This window comes from Maylandia zebra, linkage group LG7 (genome assembly GCF_041146795.1).
Source record: "Maylandia zebra isolate NMK-2024a linkage group LG7, Mzebra_GT3a, whole genome shotgun sequence".
Lineage (NCBI taxonomy): Eukaryota > Metazoa > Chordata > Actinopteri > Cichliformes > Cichlidae > Maylandia > Maylandia zebra.
The window spans coordinates 14,506,007-14,522,245 of NC_135173.1; the positions used below are offsets into that span (position 1 = coordinate 14,506,007).

The window sequence follows — 16,239 nt, forward strand, 5'->3', positions numbered from 1 at the left end:
CTGCAGACATAACTTTTTATCATCTAGAGATGATAAAAAGTCTTTGTGCAAAACAAGTCTTTTGGCGACTTGTTTTGCACAAAAGACGGGCCGATAAGCAACGCCCACTTTAAAGCCCTGACCAGTAAAGATTTGGTGGACGCGTTTCAAGGTATCTACCCACATTTTCAAAATACATTTTCACAGTTTAAATATTTTTAAATGTATTTTAGGCTTTCTGGAATCTGCTTTGATGATTAGTTTAAGATGAGACGCTACACATAATCCTATTAGTCGGACCTAAAGTAGGTTATAATGTTTACGGTGAAGACTTTTCCAGCGTCATATCTTATAACTTGAACATTCCTTAGATGTCTGCCACTATGATTAAAAATTATAATATTTGTTTTGATTATCTGAATAGAACAGAACCTCTGAAAATATCCTTATCTGGTGCTGTATTTGAGTTGTAATTGCAAAACAGTTCCTAAACTTTTTGAAGAACCTTTTTTTTAGGTTTTGAAGTGGAAGTGGGAAGTTGGGACTTTTTTTGATTGATTTTTCAAAAATGAATTGTACAAGAGGAAAACGACTGCGGCTGAAAAAGCTTCTTTTTTTTTTCCTCTTTGGGACTCTCCTCTGTTCCCTCTGTCAGCTGACTGTCAGTGCCAGACCAGGTTTGCCTCAGAACGGAGAGGATTTCAGGGGGAAATTAACAAAGATACTTGAGGTGGAATCTCTCACTGCAAAGCATGATTATGATCCCCAAGATCAGACGCATGTGGTAGATGATGTGGAAACAACCTCAGATTCCAACATACCCACCACTACTGAGTCTCTATTACTGCAAGTCACAAAAGGGTTTATCTCTGCAGCCTCTAAGCTTCCAAAAGAAATATCTACAGCAGCTCCAGCTCCTCCTGCACCGACCATCCTTCATGCTCATTATCCTCTAGATATCTTTTGGCTGGGTGATCCTTCACCTCATTGGGATCATTTACATGTTTGTGCTGCTGGCGATCTTGTGTGATAAATTCTTTGTTCCTGCTCTCAGGGTAATCAGGGACAAGTTAGCCATCTCCTATGATGTGGTAGGAGCCACCTTCATGGCTGCTGGAATATCCATCCCAAAGCTTTTGGGTTTCTTAATAGGAGTCTTCATCACCCATGACAACTTTTGGCACAGTTGCGGGCTCAGCAGTTTTCAGTGTTTCTTTTGTGAATGGATTGTGTGCTTTGTTTTCTCAGCAAGTTCTCCACCTGTCCTGGTGGCCTCTATTAAGAAATATGTCATTCTACATATTTGACCTCATCGTACTGATCATCTTCTTCCTGGACAATGTCATAATGTGGTGGGAGAGCATGATGCTGGTGGCTTGTTAAACTCTCTATGTCATTTTCATGAAGTTTAACGTGCATATAGAGCACAAACTCAAGACCAAACTCCACAAACACAAGAGCATTTTTAAAGCTATTGCTGCAGAGGAACCTGACAAGGTAAGCTCTCCTTTTCAGAGGTCTTATGTTGAATCAGACAAGAATTGAATCTACTGTTTGGTATTTATGTAATTTTCAAGAGCCTAAAATCTGTATTATCTTGTTTAAAACCCATTAATTTAATGATTTCAACCGTGCCCACAACAATCCTTAACTGACAATATCATCATAAATGTAGTTTCACACATAAACCTCATTTATTGGTCACTGTTAACTGGTTTGTAATGACTGCTTTGATTTAAAAAACCATTTAACCCCAGATGGTATCTACACCAGTGATGTGTTACAATTTTAGTGTATGATTGGGAACAAAACTACAGAGTGTAGTTCATTCAGATGTGTCTGTAAGTATGTTTTGCATCTATTTAAAGAATTAAAAGAATTAACACAAGGATAACATGAATGCCAGGCGTTCACAGAAACATATTAAAAAGTTACCAGTTAGACAAATACAGTGGGGCAAAAAAGTATTTAGTCAGCCACCGATTGTGCAAGTTCCCCCACCTAAAATGATGACAGAGGTCAGTAATTTGCACCAGAGGTACACTTCAACTGTGAGAGACAGAATGTGAAAAAAAAAATCCATGAATCCACATGGTAGGATTTGTAAAGAATTTATTCGTAAATCAGGGTGGAAAATAAGTATTTGGTCAATAACAAAAATACAACTCAATACTTTGTAACATAACCTTTGTTGGCAATAACAGAGGTCAAATGTTTACTATAGGTCTTTACCAGGTTTGCACACACAGTAGCTGGTATTTTGGCCCATTCCTCCATGCAGATCTTCTCGAGAGCAGTGATGTTTTGGGGCTGTCGCTGAGCAACACGGACTTTCAACTCCCGCCACAGATTTTCTATGGGGTTGAGGTCTGGAGACTGGCTAGGCCACTCCAGGACTTTCAAATGCTTCTTACGGAGCCACTCCTTTGTTGCCCGGGCGGTGTGTTTTGGATCATTGTCATGTTGGAAGACCCAGCCTCGTTTCATCTTCAAAGTTCTCACTGATGGAAGGAGGTTTTGGCTCAAAATCTCACGATACATGGCCCCATTCATTCTGTCCTTAACACGGATCAGTCGTCCTGTCCCCTTGGCAGAAAAACAGCCCCATAGCATGATGTTTCCACCCCCATGCTTCACAGTAGGTATGGTGTTCTTGGGATGCAACTCAGTATTCTTCTTCCTCCAAACACGACGAGTTGAGTTTATACCAAAAAGTTCTACTTTGGTTTCATCTGACCACATGACATTCTCCCAATCCTCTGCTGTATCATCCATGTGCTCTCTGGCAAACTTCAGACGGGCCTGGACATGCACTGGCTTCAGCAGCGGAACACGTCTGGCACTGCGGGATTTGATTCCCTGCCGTTGTAGTGTGTTACTGATGGTGACCTCTGTTACTTTGGTCCCAGCTCTCTGCAGGTCATTCACCAGGTCCCCCCGTGTGGTTCTGGGATCTTTGCTCACCGTTCTCATGATCATTTTGACCCCACGGGATGAGATCTTGCGTGGAGCCCCAGATCGAGGGAGATTATCAGTGGTCTTGTATGTCTTCCATTTTCTGATGATTGCTCCCACAGTTGATTTTTTCACACCAAGCTGCTTGCCTATTGTAGATTCACTCTTCCCAGTCTGGTGCAGGTCTACAATACTTTTCCTGGTGTCCTTCGAAAGCTCTTTGGTCTTGGCCATGGCGGAGTTTGGAGTCTGACTGTTTGAGGCTGTGGACAGGTGTCTTTTATACAGATGATGAGTTCAAACAGGTGCCATTCATACAGGTAACGCGTGGGGGACAGAAAAGCTTCTTACAGAAGGCGTTACAGGTCTGTGAGAGCCAGAGATTTTCCTTGTTTGAGGTGACCAAATACTTATTTTCCACCCTAATTTACGAATAAATTCTTTACAAATCCTATCATGTGAATTCATGGATTTTTTTTTTTCACATTCTGTCTCTCACAGTTGAAGTGTACCTCTGGTGCAAATTACTGACCTCTGTCATCATTTTAAGTGGGGGAACTTGCACAATCGGTGGCTGACTAAATACTTTTTTGCCCCACTGTATGTAGTTGCAACTATGTCAAAAATTGAAATGATACTGTCTGTAAAGTTGCAGCATTGTATAGTCTGTAGCATAAGATGATTAAAAACACGAGGAGAAGGATCAGTCAGTTGATAAGAAGATTGTCTCAAACAGTGGTCTAGTTGTTATTAAAAAAGACAGAAATCATGGTACATATTAGGTACTGTTGCCAGTCATGATTAATGAACTGCTTCCTAGGAGAATCTACCTGAAGGAAATGATGACAACAAAGCCAGAGCTGATGAAAACAGAGTGGAGGAGGATCAAGATGAAAAAACAGAGGAGCCATTGTCTTTACAGTGGCCTGACTCAGGGTGGGAGCAAGCCATCTACCTGCTTAGGCTGCCCGATGTTCGCAAAAAGGTGATAATCAGATTCTTCTTTTTGATTTATTGTTATTTTTATTATTCTTACAGATACTGTAAGTAATCTAGGTGTTTTCCTGGATAGTTCATTTAAGCTGGATAAACAGGTTTCCTCTGTGGTTAAATCTGGCTTTTGTGCCAATTGTGCCAAATTTCCAAGGTCAAACGTTTAATACCGTACAAAGATCTTGAAAAACGTATACATGCCTTTGCGACCTCCAGATTAGATTAATATAACTCTCTCTACTCTGGACTCCAACTCGCTCACCTCCAACGATTAGAGCTTGTTCAGAATGCTGCGGCTCGTCTCCTAACCGGAACTAGAAAGTTTGCCTCCATTACTCCAGTGCTCTCTGATTTACATTGGCTGCCTATTAAATTGCGTATTGATTTTAAAGTTCTGCTGCTTACTTTTAAATGCCTAAACAACCTTTCACCTGACTATCTCACCGACCTCCTCAGTCTCTATACTCCCAGCCGTTCTTTTTGATCATCTGGTCAGTTACTTCTGGCCCAGCCTAGGCACCGTTTGAAGACTAGGGATGATCGTGCCTTTGCCTCTGTAGCACCAAACATCTGGAATAGTCTTCCTGCTACCGTTCGTGCCTCTGACTCCATTCAATCCTTTAAAGCATGCTTGAAAACTTACCAATTCAACCTGGCTTTTCCGACTCTCACCGCTCATTAATTACTGTATCGTTACTCATTTCTTTGGATTATCCTGAATTCTCCCTATCTCTACTTACTAATGAGTTACAGTGTGTGACCATAGAAATGTTTTATTCATTGGACAAAACTATGCAGTTATCAAGCATATAGACAGCCGTGTAAATAAAAAAAACTAAATAATCAGACATCCGCTCGGAAAATGTATAAATAGTCTTTTCTGAAAAAAAACCCCCAGTGATGGTGTGACTGTGACGTCAGGGGCCCTATATTACGCCCAACAAAATACAAAGGCCTTCTATCCTGCGCACTGACATCCTGTTTGTAAGCCCAAGTAGGCTTGTTGAAAGGGTTCATATACATTTCATAAAGTCAGTGACTTTAAAGAAACTAGAGAACAAAGGCTTGATGCATTAAAGATGATTTCCTGAGAAAAATAACCACAAACCTGAAATTTCAAAAAAAAGAACATTGAAAGCCAATGCAGTGTCCCCCTGACACTAATTAAAATTGTGAGGGTGTTATAAAAAAAGATCTTGATCTGTTTATTATTTACAATTTACACAAGTTGGGTTACGATAGTTGAGTCTATTTTAAAGGAGCAACAGAATAGCTGTTTTGGTCAGTGTAACTATTGTTTATGTGTATTATTGTGTATGTTTCACATAGATTCATATAGAGTATATAGATTGTGCCCACTTGTCTGTACTGAATATTGTTATGTGATGTGTATGTTGTAACCTCTGCTGGTGTCTAGGCCATGTCTCTCTTGGAAAAGAGATTAAAATCTCAATTAGCATTTTACCCGGGTAAATAAAAGACTAAGACACAAATCATATAAATCACAGGAACACATGGGACTACACAGTTATTCTGAAAAAGGGTTTCTTTTAAATCCTTAGTGTTTAGGCATAAGCAATAGCTTCACATTGTTAGTTACAGAAACACAGATAATAAATAGTTTAAGAAAACTAAAAAACAGAAGCAAATAATCACAAAAACTGATCAGTACATAAGAAGCTTTTCACCTATGATGTTGATTTTACACCCATTAGTATGTTTTCCAGTTAGTTTAAATTTTGTGATGCATCTCTAACAGTATGTAAAATATTTATGGTTTTATGTTCTAATTAACCTTGTTGTGCATCAGGGGTAGGCAACTCCTGGCCTCGAGTGCTGGAGTCCTGCAGGTTTTAGATATCACCCTTGGTCAACACACCTGAATCAAATGATTAGTTCATTACCAGGCCTCTGGAGAACGTCAAGACATGTTGAGGAGGTAATTTAACAATTTGAATTAGCTGTGTTGGATCAAGGACACATCTAAAACCTGCAGGACACCGGCCCTCGAGGCCTGGAGTTGCCTACCCCTGTTGGCAGGTACACAATCATACACCCCACAATAAACTATTTACCAAATTTCAGCACACATTTTAAAATTAAACCAAAAACCAAAGTTTACTTTTACAAGAACATCTTCCCAAATACATATTTATTTGATCCAAGTGATACCTCCTCTTTTGCTGCAAGATAGATAGCAAGCATATAGTGCATATATGGTTAGAGTGGGACGTAAACAAAGGCTTCAGGTGCATTATATTATCAACCCACGATTAGGAAGCAGGTATGGGAGGAGTCAGTGCTAAAGCTGCGTTCACTCATGGAAATGCATTCACCTACACTAGGGGAGCATTAATCAGACATACACGTGACATCACTGATCAAGTCACCACTGAAAGCTGCAAACAGTCTGAGTCTAATGGTTGGCTAGTTTTCAGAATATGGCATTCGCCCTTGCAACAGTGTTTTAAGATGCACTACTATTTCATATTCCTATGCTGGAAACACCGGAACAGCAATCCATCAAGGAACGCGTCACTTTATCAGTTATGCACATTGATATGGTACTTATATGTTTTAATATGAAGTTTAAAGGTAGACATACCAGTATAATACATTTCACTATGTCATCAAAGTTTTTTTCTCTAAACACTGTGGTGTCAAAATACCATTAGACAAAACAAACACTTATTTTGCATTAAACTGAATATTACTAAGGTATACTCACAAGTGAGAGTGCGGTAACGCACATAATCCTCTTAGAAGACTTCAGGTATTAGGTATTATGCTGATCCATTGTGAAGAGTTGTTCTGTGTCCTACATACATAACACTGGCCACTGCAACAGTTTGTTTGTGCCACAATAGCTGACAGTGGAAACCTGTGTTTGGATATGCTTGCACTTATGATTTTGCAAGATGTTATTCTCTGGTAAGTCTGAACCTTTTTGTTCTCTTTGGATAAAGCAATTAGATTGGCTCCTTGCTTTAAATTTTGCATCACAACTCTAGTCTTTCATGTTGTGCAGAAACCAGCATTATGCAAAGAAAGTAACTGTAACACTTTATAAATGGATCTATGAATACAGTGGGGAAAATAATAATTTGATGATCTGCTGAATTTGTTTGTTTTCTCGTTTTCAAAGAAATAAACAGTCTCTGATATTTATGGTTGTTTTTTTTTCAATGGAGAGACACACAATATCAACAAAAACTCCAGAAAAAAATGACATAGAACAAATTAGCCACTCTTTAGTTGCCTTGTATGTTTTGGATCATTGTCATGCTGGAAGACCCATCCACAACCTCTCTTCAGTGCTCTAGCTGAGGCAAGGACATTCTTGTCCAAGATTTTGTGGTACGCAGCCCCGTCCTTTTGTCCCTCAATGAGAGGATCTCTCCTGTACCCAAAACATAATGTTTCCACCACCGTGTTTCCACCAAGGTGAGTCGAGTTGAGGCCAAAGAGCTTGATGTTTATTTCATCTGACCACAGCAATTTATCCCAAGCCTTCTTTAAATTGTTTAGATCTTTACTGGCAAACTTCACATGAGCCTATACATGTGGCTTCCTTATTAGAGTTACTTTGAAGCTCCTCACAGAGGGTGATTGAGGGTCATTTTCTGTGTCTTACATTTCCTAATAGTCACATCAAGTGTTGTCACCTTCCCACCAAGCTTTTTGCTGATGGTCTTGTAGCCCGTCCCTGCCTTGTGCAGGTCTGTAATCTTGCTCCTGACATTCTTTGACAGCACTTTACTCTTTAGCCTGTGGGAATGCAGAGGTTGGAATGGAAGAAACTGATTATGTGGACGATTGTGCTTCATGCACATAACTATTTAAGAACAGAAGTATCAAATCTTTATTTCGCTCAGTGACATGCAAATGACTTTATAACCTTTATATAATGTGTTTTGTTTGATATTCTGTCTCTCTTTGTTAAACTAAAACTACCATAAAAAAACAGATTTAATTTTGTTGTAAGTGAGCAAACAAATAATTGTTTTCCCCATGACACATAATAATGGATACATTTTAGTTATGAATAGTCCAAATGCCTTGACATACATGTATACTATTAATATCTTTTCCAAATGCAATTTTATCCCTGTTTTTCCTTTACTGTACTATAGACTGGGTATTCCATGGATTTGAAGATGTGAAATGAGTCACATCACTGGAGTTTTGAATTCTGCCACCCCATGGTCTTCTGGGGAGAGAACTGGACTCCACCAAATTTTATTTATGCACCTTATTTCAACCTAGCCAAAAGCAACACCTGCTGCTGGAGAAAAATGTATTGTACCAGAAGGAAGCGACTGCAGCTGAGCCGAGTTCTTTTTCTCCTCTCTGGGGTTTTCCTCTGTACCCTCTACCAGCTGACCATCAGCACTAGACTGTACGAGCCTTTGGCAATGCCTCAAATTGCACAGGATAGTGGGGAAGGTTCAGCAGAGGGGGTTGAGGAGATTGCAGATCTGGGAAAGGCTCTAACTACAGCATATGATTTAGAGCAAACTGAGCAAAGAAACACAACGTATGATGTCCATAATGCAACTACAACTTCAGTATCCACAACATCTACCACTACTGAATCGCCATTATTGCCAACAACAAATCGGACTCTTGTGCATTGCATCTATGTGGCACCTGAACTTCCGGAAACACCCACGCCAGCTCCTCCTACAACTACCGTCCCACCAGCCTTTCCGGGTGAAGCGCCACATATGAAGGGTGATTACCCAGAGGACATTTTTTCAATCGAAGATCGCAGACGTGGCTGGGTGACCCTTCACATTATTGGGATGATGTACATGTTTGTGTCACTTGCAATTGTGTGTGATGAGTTTTTTGTTCCTGCTCTCGGGGTAATCACAAACAAGTTGGCAATCTCTGATGATGTGGCTGGAGCCACCTTCATGGCCGCCGGAGGTTCTGCCCCTGAGCTTTTTACCTCTTTGATAGGAGTCTTCATTGCCCACAGCAACGTGGGTATTGGCACAATTGTGGGCTCAGCAGTTTTCAATATTTTGTTTGTGATTGGAATGTGTGCTTTGTTTTCTCGGGAGATTCTCCATCTGACCTGGTGGCCTCTATTCAGAGATGTGTCATTCTACATACTTGGCCTCATCTTTCTAATTATCTTCTTCCTGGATAATGTCATAATGTGGTGGGAGAGCATGATGCTGGTGGCTTGTTACACTGTCTATGTCATTTTCATGAAGTTTAATGTGCAAATAGAGCGTGCATTCAAGACCCAACTCCACAAACACAAGAGCATTGTCAAAGTTATTGCTGTAGAGGAACCTGACAAGGTAAGATCTCCTATTAAAGAATTCATCAAAGCTCTTATCCTCAGTCAGACAACTAATAAGTCTGTTGTCTGATATCTATATTGAAAAGTTTTCTCCATTTTCACCCAAACCCATAAACTACTGGTAACAGAAAACAACCTAATGAAACTTTTGAAGAGCTAGGCATACTAGCTAGGTATTAATGCATTCCTGCTGGAGAGACATAAATCAGCAGATTTTAAGATATTTAACTAGTAGAGGTTTTTGTAGGGATTATTATTAGCAACTAGAAAGCAGTTTCGTCACATGATATATACGTAGCTTTTTATAAAAACAAAAACACCCCAAAGCTAATCAGCTGCAGCAAATGAATGCTTTCCAGAGTTATAGCTCCTTTAGCATCCATGTATAGCGTGTCCAAACCTAAACAGTGTGACTGAGGCTTAACTTACACCAAGTAAAGGGTTTAAGGGTTTGTTCATACTCAGGGTTTTTGAGGGTGGGACTCCCAAAAAGAGAACATTTTATTCCTTGTTGAAAATGCTATTTCATATCATTTAGAATCATTAATAATTATTTTATGGGGATAATGGATACAATAAAAATACTGTCATCCTCTGCATTTAAAAAAAAAAAAAATCTGACATCATCAAGTCAGGCAGCGTGTGCAATGAGTGAACTAGTAATGCATTAAATTATAGCACTAATATAAAATCTACCAGAATGAACTTTGTTTTATCTCTGCCGCTGAATGATCATCACTGAACAAAACATTGTTGCACACAGACTAATGGAAACGGTGAGGATAATGCCCCTCCTGCTCCAGAGGACAAGAATCGTTTAAAGGTAAAAATCAATTCACCAACCAATAAACTGCAAGAAGAAAGTCACAAAAAAATTCTTTATACCCTTCAGACTCACAGTCTTATTTTGTAAATAATTAAGACAAGTGCTAGCTCCCTGCACTAGTTAAGAAGCCACTATATCCACTATTGCATGTTTAACAGTGATGGGCTATTATCTGTACAGTGACTAGTTATCATGACCTCAGCCGTCTCTTTCCCCAGTTGAAGCCATCCCTTCAGCGAGGGGGGAGTTCTGCTTCTTTACACAACAGCACAATGAGAAACACCATCTTCCAACTCATGATTCATACATTAGACCCTATAGGTAATGGTGAGTACTATTTGATAGTTGTGAATACTGTTTGATGACTGATAACTGTGTACCAAGTGCTTTTATAATAGCTGTCTGAGTACTACTATGTTCTAAAATGGATTAGCAAAGTGTCCCACATGAAGGCAGCACTAAGTCCAGATTGATACTAAGCAGATAAATACCTACCTCAGTCTGTAGAGGGATCCATTTAGAGGCCTGTAGGAGAACAGGAAGAATATCACCAGGGTATAGCTGCAATACACTCTAGAAAAAGTCAGTTAGTGCATGATGACCAGTGTTGGGTAAGTCACTTTAAATTAGTAACTTAGTTACATTACTAGTTACTTCTATCAAAAGTAACTCAGTTACTTCAAGTTAATCGTTACTTTCAAAGTAACTAGTTACTAGGGAAAGTAACTTTGGTTTTACTCAGAATTCTCTTGTTAATGTGTTGCTTCCATAACTGGATACCCAGCAAGATTGCCAGTCTTCTAGCTTGCTTACTTGCCACAAGTGCACTGTGCCACCTACCAATAGAAAGGAAAAAATGATGTGCATATTTCCACGAGAGAAATCCCACACCTGGAGAAATCCCACACCGTTGACCGCCGCCACGATTCTAGCCTACGTCACAGCGTCATGTGCGCTTTTTACATCCAACACAAAAACTGCAGTCGTGGTGCTTTCGATTGTACGCAGAACTCAGAAATTCGGCCTTCCGAATAGGAAGATGTAGGTAACACCAGACTGCAGATGAGCTGCATACAGGGCTGGACTGGTTCATCAAGAGTTGGGAGTTCGCCTTGTAATCGGAAGGTTGCCGGTTCGAGCCCCAGCTTGGTCAGTCTCGGTCGTTGTGTCCTTGGGCAAGACACTTCACCCGTTGCCTACTGGTGGTGGTCAGAGGGCCCGGTGGTGCCAGTGTCCGGCAGCCTCACCTCTGTCAGTGCGCCCCAGGGTGGCTGTGGCTACAACGTAGCTTGACATCACCAGTGTGTGAATGTGTGTGTGAATGGGTGGATGAATGGGTGGATGACTGGTTGTGTAAAGCGCTTTGGGGTCCTTAGGGACTAGTAAAGCGCTATACAAATACAGGCCATTTACCATTTAAACTCCATCTAAACTTGGTTTATTTCTGACCCAGATGAACTGCAGGTTATAACTTCTTACCTGAAGTTCAGTTCACCTGACACTCGGACCGGCGGCCGCCTCGGTTCTCTGCTCCTCCTTTCCCTCATCCACCTGCTGGCTTCCACCACTTGCTAATGTTACTGAATCTGTGGAAGCTGCGATAGCCACCACACGAAGTAACGAATAACGACCCTATCTAAATCCCAGTAACGATTAATGCGTTCCTGATTTTGGCATAATAACTAGTTACCGTGCTCGTTACCACAATAATACCGTAGTTACTGTAACGTGTTACTTAATAATGTTAGTCCCTACACTGATGATGACGGGGTTTTCTTTCCCTTAAATTAGTTAAAATGCAATGATTTAGAAGATGTAAGCTGGGTTGACAGTGTGATGATGGGCTGACCTATCCAGATTTGACATTTGAGAAAATGGTTACAAAGATTATCTATGTTATACGTTTGAGCTGAAAATTCCCTTTAGCCATGAATGCTTTGTAATCTGAAAGCGGAAAGGTACTATAGATGTGCAAGGGTCTGTACGAGCTAGCAACTAGCTATGAAATGAAGATATATTTAGAATAAAAATAGTCCAGAACACAACACCTTCTTCCTGTTTTTACTGTTGTTATTCCCACCCCAGACACATCTGGCCAATAAGCAGGCTGAATATTCTCACGCTCGATCTGATATTGCTTAGTGGTCTTCAACTAGGAGTCTTCAACTCCTAGTGTGAATGTGATCCGACAGTGATTCAAGCCATGGCTTGAATCACTGTCGGATCACATTCACACTATAAACAAACTTCAAGGAGTTCATTTGCACCAAGACCACCTCCTCTAAAGGCTCTTGGTGTGGTTACTGTGTTCACATCTGCACAAACATACTGCATGAAGGGGGGAAATGAACCAGAGTTTGATTTAAATGGGCTAAACACAGCAGGCATGAAAACACCCTGAGATCCATCCAAGAAACATCAGTGACAGAAGTAATTCTGTCAAGCAATAATTTTTAGTCAATCAAACCTTTTCTCATGTCTGGGGAGCACTATCAATAGAAATACTCTACTCTGTTATTATGTACCTTGGGATGAGTGTATTTAGTCCAAAATATGAGAAGTTGAAAAACTGACTGCTGACGCTGTCTTTCTGTGGTTTTTGCTGTACTACTGGTAATATTAATAATTATTTTAGCCTCATTGTGAGGAATGGCTGTGTGGTGGACGCAGATGAACAGTCCAGTCCTTGTTTATCCCCCCTTTTCATCATAGCAATTTATTAGTGTGCCGTATTTGCAATCAAACTAAGGCAAGAAGTTTAGTATAAAGCAAAAGAAAAACAAGTAACCTCAACTTAAACACTGATTATCCAAAAAGTAAAATAAACTATTAAGATAGCAATTCTGTAGTACATCCATTGTGGCCTACTCACCATTATGACCTAACATGCAATGCTTCTGGAAAGTAGCTGACCATATAGTCAGTAGCTCCTCCCACTCCAGGAAATGACAATTAAATATCAGTTAAATACTAAATTAACTTATAGTAGTTCTCAATCTAAAGTGCAGTCTGATGAAAAGATGAGCAATAAGTTAATCAAATACAAATCTTAACCACCAACATTTTCAATCAGGCTCTCTTTAGGGTTTCATGACTACCGTAATATAGCAGCAATATACACATAATGAATCTAAATTAAAAGCACTTTGTACTGTGTTTAGGGCCCTCCGTGTGACGTCTGTGATTCTAATTTTATTTTGCCACTTTGTGTGTTTGTAGGGAAATTTAAGGAGAAAGCTGAAACTCTGAACAGCGTGGCAAGAAAGAAATCAGACGCCAAAGACAAAAGTGAAGGTAACATTGAAGGATGTGAGCGTCATTCACTGACTAGAGACTGACACCTGCTTAGTATCATTATCAATAGCTGGTCTGCAAAGCATTAAAATGACATGCGCAAAATGACTTAAAAAAAAAAAAAATAGGTTTTTTGTTCAACATCAGTAGATGTCGCTATATGCCAACTATCATAATAAAACAACTGTTTCCCCATTGTAGTAATATTTTAGCTTATACCTTGGAAACAGTTAGTACACACTAGTTAAAAAAAAAAATATATATATACTGTATGACGGTGGCGTGACTTTTACACAAAGGCAAGCAGAGATTCCCCAGCCTCCAGAATACACAAACAAACATATTATTCCACTTTTTAACAGTTTAACTAGTTAAACTGGAACAGATTAAAACATACCATTTTTGCTGTCTGTCTGCACTTTACATGGATGTCTTCAGCTTTTGGCACTCTTTCCTGACTGAAGAATTTAAAAATATTATTACTTTTATAACTGAATATCTACTATATTACCAAATATTACTTGCTAACAAACTGAGAATGACAGGAGGTGGAGGAATTTGCCAAATAACATTTTAGCAAAAAAGTAATAAAACAACATGGTCAGAGCAGCCCTCTCCACCGTCATCACAGCTTTCCTTGTGAATGTAAGGAAGTATTAACAATGTTTTTAACATTTCTCTGCATCACACGTTGGCCAAGGTGGTTAGCAAGACGAAACTCATCTGTTAGGATGCTAAATCACTGAAGCTTGTTTACTTGTTAATGCTAGCTTTATGTTTTTTTTTTATTTGACATATTTGACATGTCAAATTGCATGTACAAACCAAGTGCATATAACTATGCAGAGAACTCAAGGAATGTATAGGTATATAGCTAAGAAGACAGTGAGTGAATTCAGCTAATGCATTGACTGCAGTTCTTCCTGTAATCAGTCCTGAAGTCTTAAATGAAATTAAAATCTTCCAGATAACTGCATAAGGGCCCGCAGTTATTAAGCAAACTCTTTGGGATTCCTTTCACAGATGGTGGGGAAAAAACTGAGCAGAGCAAAGAGTCAGAACCAACCCCAGCTGCAGAAGAAGAAAAGAAGGAGCAGCCAGAGGACAAGAAGGTACTCTCCAACCATGTCCTGGTGGCTTTCAAAAAGCCCAGAAGTCAGTCTTTGATTCCTGTCTATGTAAGAGTCAATGCACAGATCAATGATACAACTTGTGGGCACCTGCTTCCTTAGGATGGTTTGACTTTTGTTTCTTTTTATCATATGTTTTAATTGCGGTATCTTTCCTACTTCAGGAAGATGTACCAGCAAAAGATGATGGGTCAGGAGAGTCAGACGACTCTGAGAGCGACGAAGAGGACAGCGATGATGAAAGTGACGAGTCCAGTGAAGATGAGGATGATGATGAGGATAAAGACGAAGAAGAAGAGGAAAAAGACGATGAACCTCTGTCTTTAGAATGGCCCGATACACGTCGAAAGCAAGCAACCTACCTCTTCCTGTTGCCCATAGTTTTCCCTCTGTGGCTTACTGTCCCAGATGTTCGCAACCCGGTGAGAGATACCATAATATTTCTGATATCAGCTGTGGTAATTTAAATCATGCTGCATTTTGCTTTTCCATAACTCACTTTGTCCTATAGAAATCCAGAAAATTCTTTGTTGTCACCTTCCTGGGCTCTATTCTATGGATTGCTATCTTCTCGTACCTCATGGTGTGGTGGGCCCATCAGGTCAGTTACTTTAGATACAAATACTCTGCTTTGTTTCCTGTTGATGTGCATTGACACACAGTATCGCTTAAAAGATCTGTGTAAACTAAAAGCTGAGCACCTAAAAATCTTGTTCATCTTCCTAGGTGGGTGAGACTATTGGCATCTCAGAGGAAATTATGGGCCTGACTATGCTGGCTGCGGGGACCTCCATCCCTGACCTCATTACCAGTGTGATTGTGGCTCGTAAAGGCCTGGGAGACATGGCTGTGTCTAGCTCTGTGGGCAGTAACATCTTTGACATCACTGTGGGGTGAGCCTCTATAGCTGGATCGTCATCAATTTCGTTTTTAAAGCTGCTTAACACAAACTTTAATAATTCCTTTCTCTCCCTTTTCTTTATGTTTTTTCACTATCATTTTATTTAAAAGTCTCCCAGTCCCTTGGCTCCTGTACTCAGCCATCCATAGTTTTGGTCCAGTGGCTGTCAGCAGCAATGGGCTCTTTTGTGCCATTGTGCTGCTCTTCCTCATGCTCCTCTTTGTCATCATCTCCATTGCTTCCTGTAACTGGAAGATGAATAAGGTGCTGGGTTTCACCATGTTCCTCCTCTACTTTATCTTCTTGGTGCTCAGTGTTATGTTGGAAGATCGTATCATCATCTGCCCAGTTTCCATCTAATTCTTTCTGCTGAACTGTTAACCTTTTTGGGAAAGGATCTCACGAGCATAGACCTGGATATCTATAGGAAACATTCAGAAAGCTACGTGCTCTGCATTGTTACCAGTGAAGTGTCTGGTATGTCAGCAGCAATAAAGCGTTTTCTAGAACCCGATACTCACTTATAGAAATGATGGCAGCTTTTAAATTGATTTTCATAGTACACGGGGAGATGCATGACTACTGTCTAATACAGTGTAGATTTTGCGGTGTAAGACCTAACAGAGATGTTAATGGGTTTTTTATGCACTGTCTATGAAATGCAAGTAAAAGTGTTAGTTTGTGGACACATTTTGAAAAATGTAGGCTACTAAATGTGTATTTTGTATCATCGTAAGTAAATGATTTTGTAAGAATCATGATAGGGACCCTGAGCTTGCTTGAACTTTTTTTTCAAAAATCATGAAAAATCATTGAAAAAATAAAAAATAAATCAAACACAACA

At 39.9% G+C, this 16,239-nt stretch overlaps 1 protein-coding gene across 3 annotated transcripts; it reads left to right on the top strand.

The window, feature by feature from the left end:
* Window positions 1–5,937: 5,937 nt before the first annotated feature.
* On the top strand, window positions 5,938–16,237 carry slc24a1 (solute carrier family 24 member 1). 3 transcript variants are annotated; one of them, XM_004553085.5, is made up of 10 exons: window positions 5,938–6,858; window positions 8,061–9,242; window positions 10,008–10,067; window positions 10,289–10,391; window positions 13,290–13,364; window positions 14,388–14,542; window positions 14,659–14,916; window positions 15,006–15,095; window positions 15,221–15,387; window positions 15,506–16,237. In XM_004553085.5, exons 2-10 carry the CDS (start codon window positions 8,130–8,132, stop codon window positions 15,753–15,755), a joined length of 2,271 nt encoding a protein of 756 aa, XP_004553142.3. In that variant the 5' UTR covers window positions 5,938–6,858; window positions 8,061–8,129; the 3' UTR covers window positions 15,756–16,237. The 3 variants fall into 3 exon arrangements, with proteins under 3 accessions (XP_004553142.3, XP_004553141.3, XP_004553143.3); XM_004553084.5 differs by having other exon boundaries at window positions 5,939–6,858; window positions 10,289–10,397; XM_004553086.5 differs by having other exon boundaries at window positions 5,942–6,858; window positions 10,289–10,397; window positions 14,388–14,476.
* The last annotated feature ends 2 nt before the right edge of the window (window positions 16,238–16,239 follow it).

Excerpts from the sequence above, each read along its gene's own strand:
- slc24a1 (XM_004553084.5), top strand. The coding sequence starts at position 8,130 with ATGGTCTTCTGGGGAGAGAACTGGACTCCACCAAATTTTATTTATGCA. Across the intron at positions 13,365-14,387 it reads CGCCAAAGACAAAAGTGAAG|ATGGTGGGGAAAAAACTGAG; the intron begins GTAACATTGAAG and ends TTCCTTTCACAG. Across the intron at positions 15,388-15,505 it reads ATCTTTGACATCACTGTGGG|TCTCCCAGTCCCTTGGCTCC; the intron begins GTGAGCCTCTAT and ends TTTATTTAAAAG.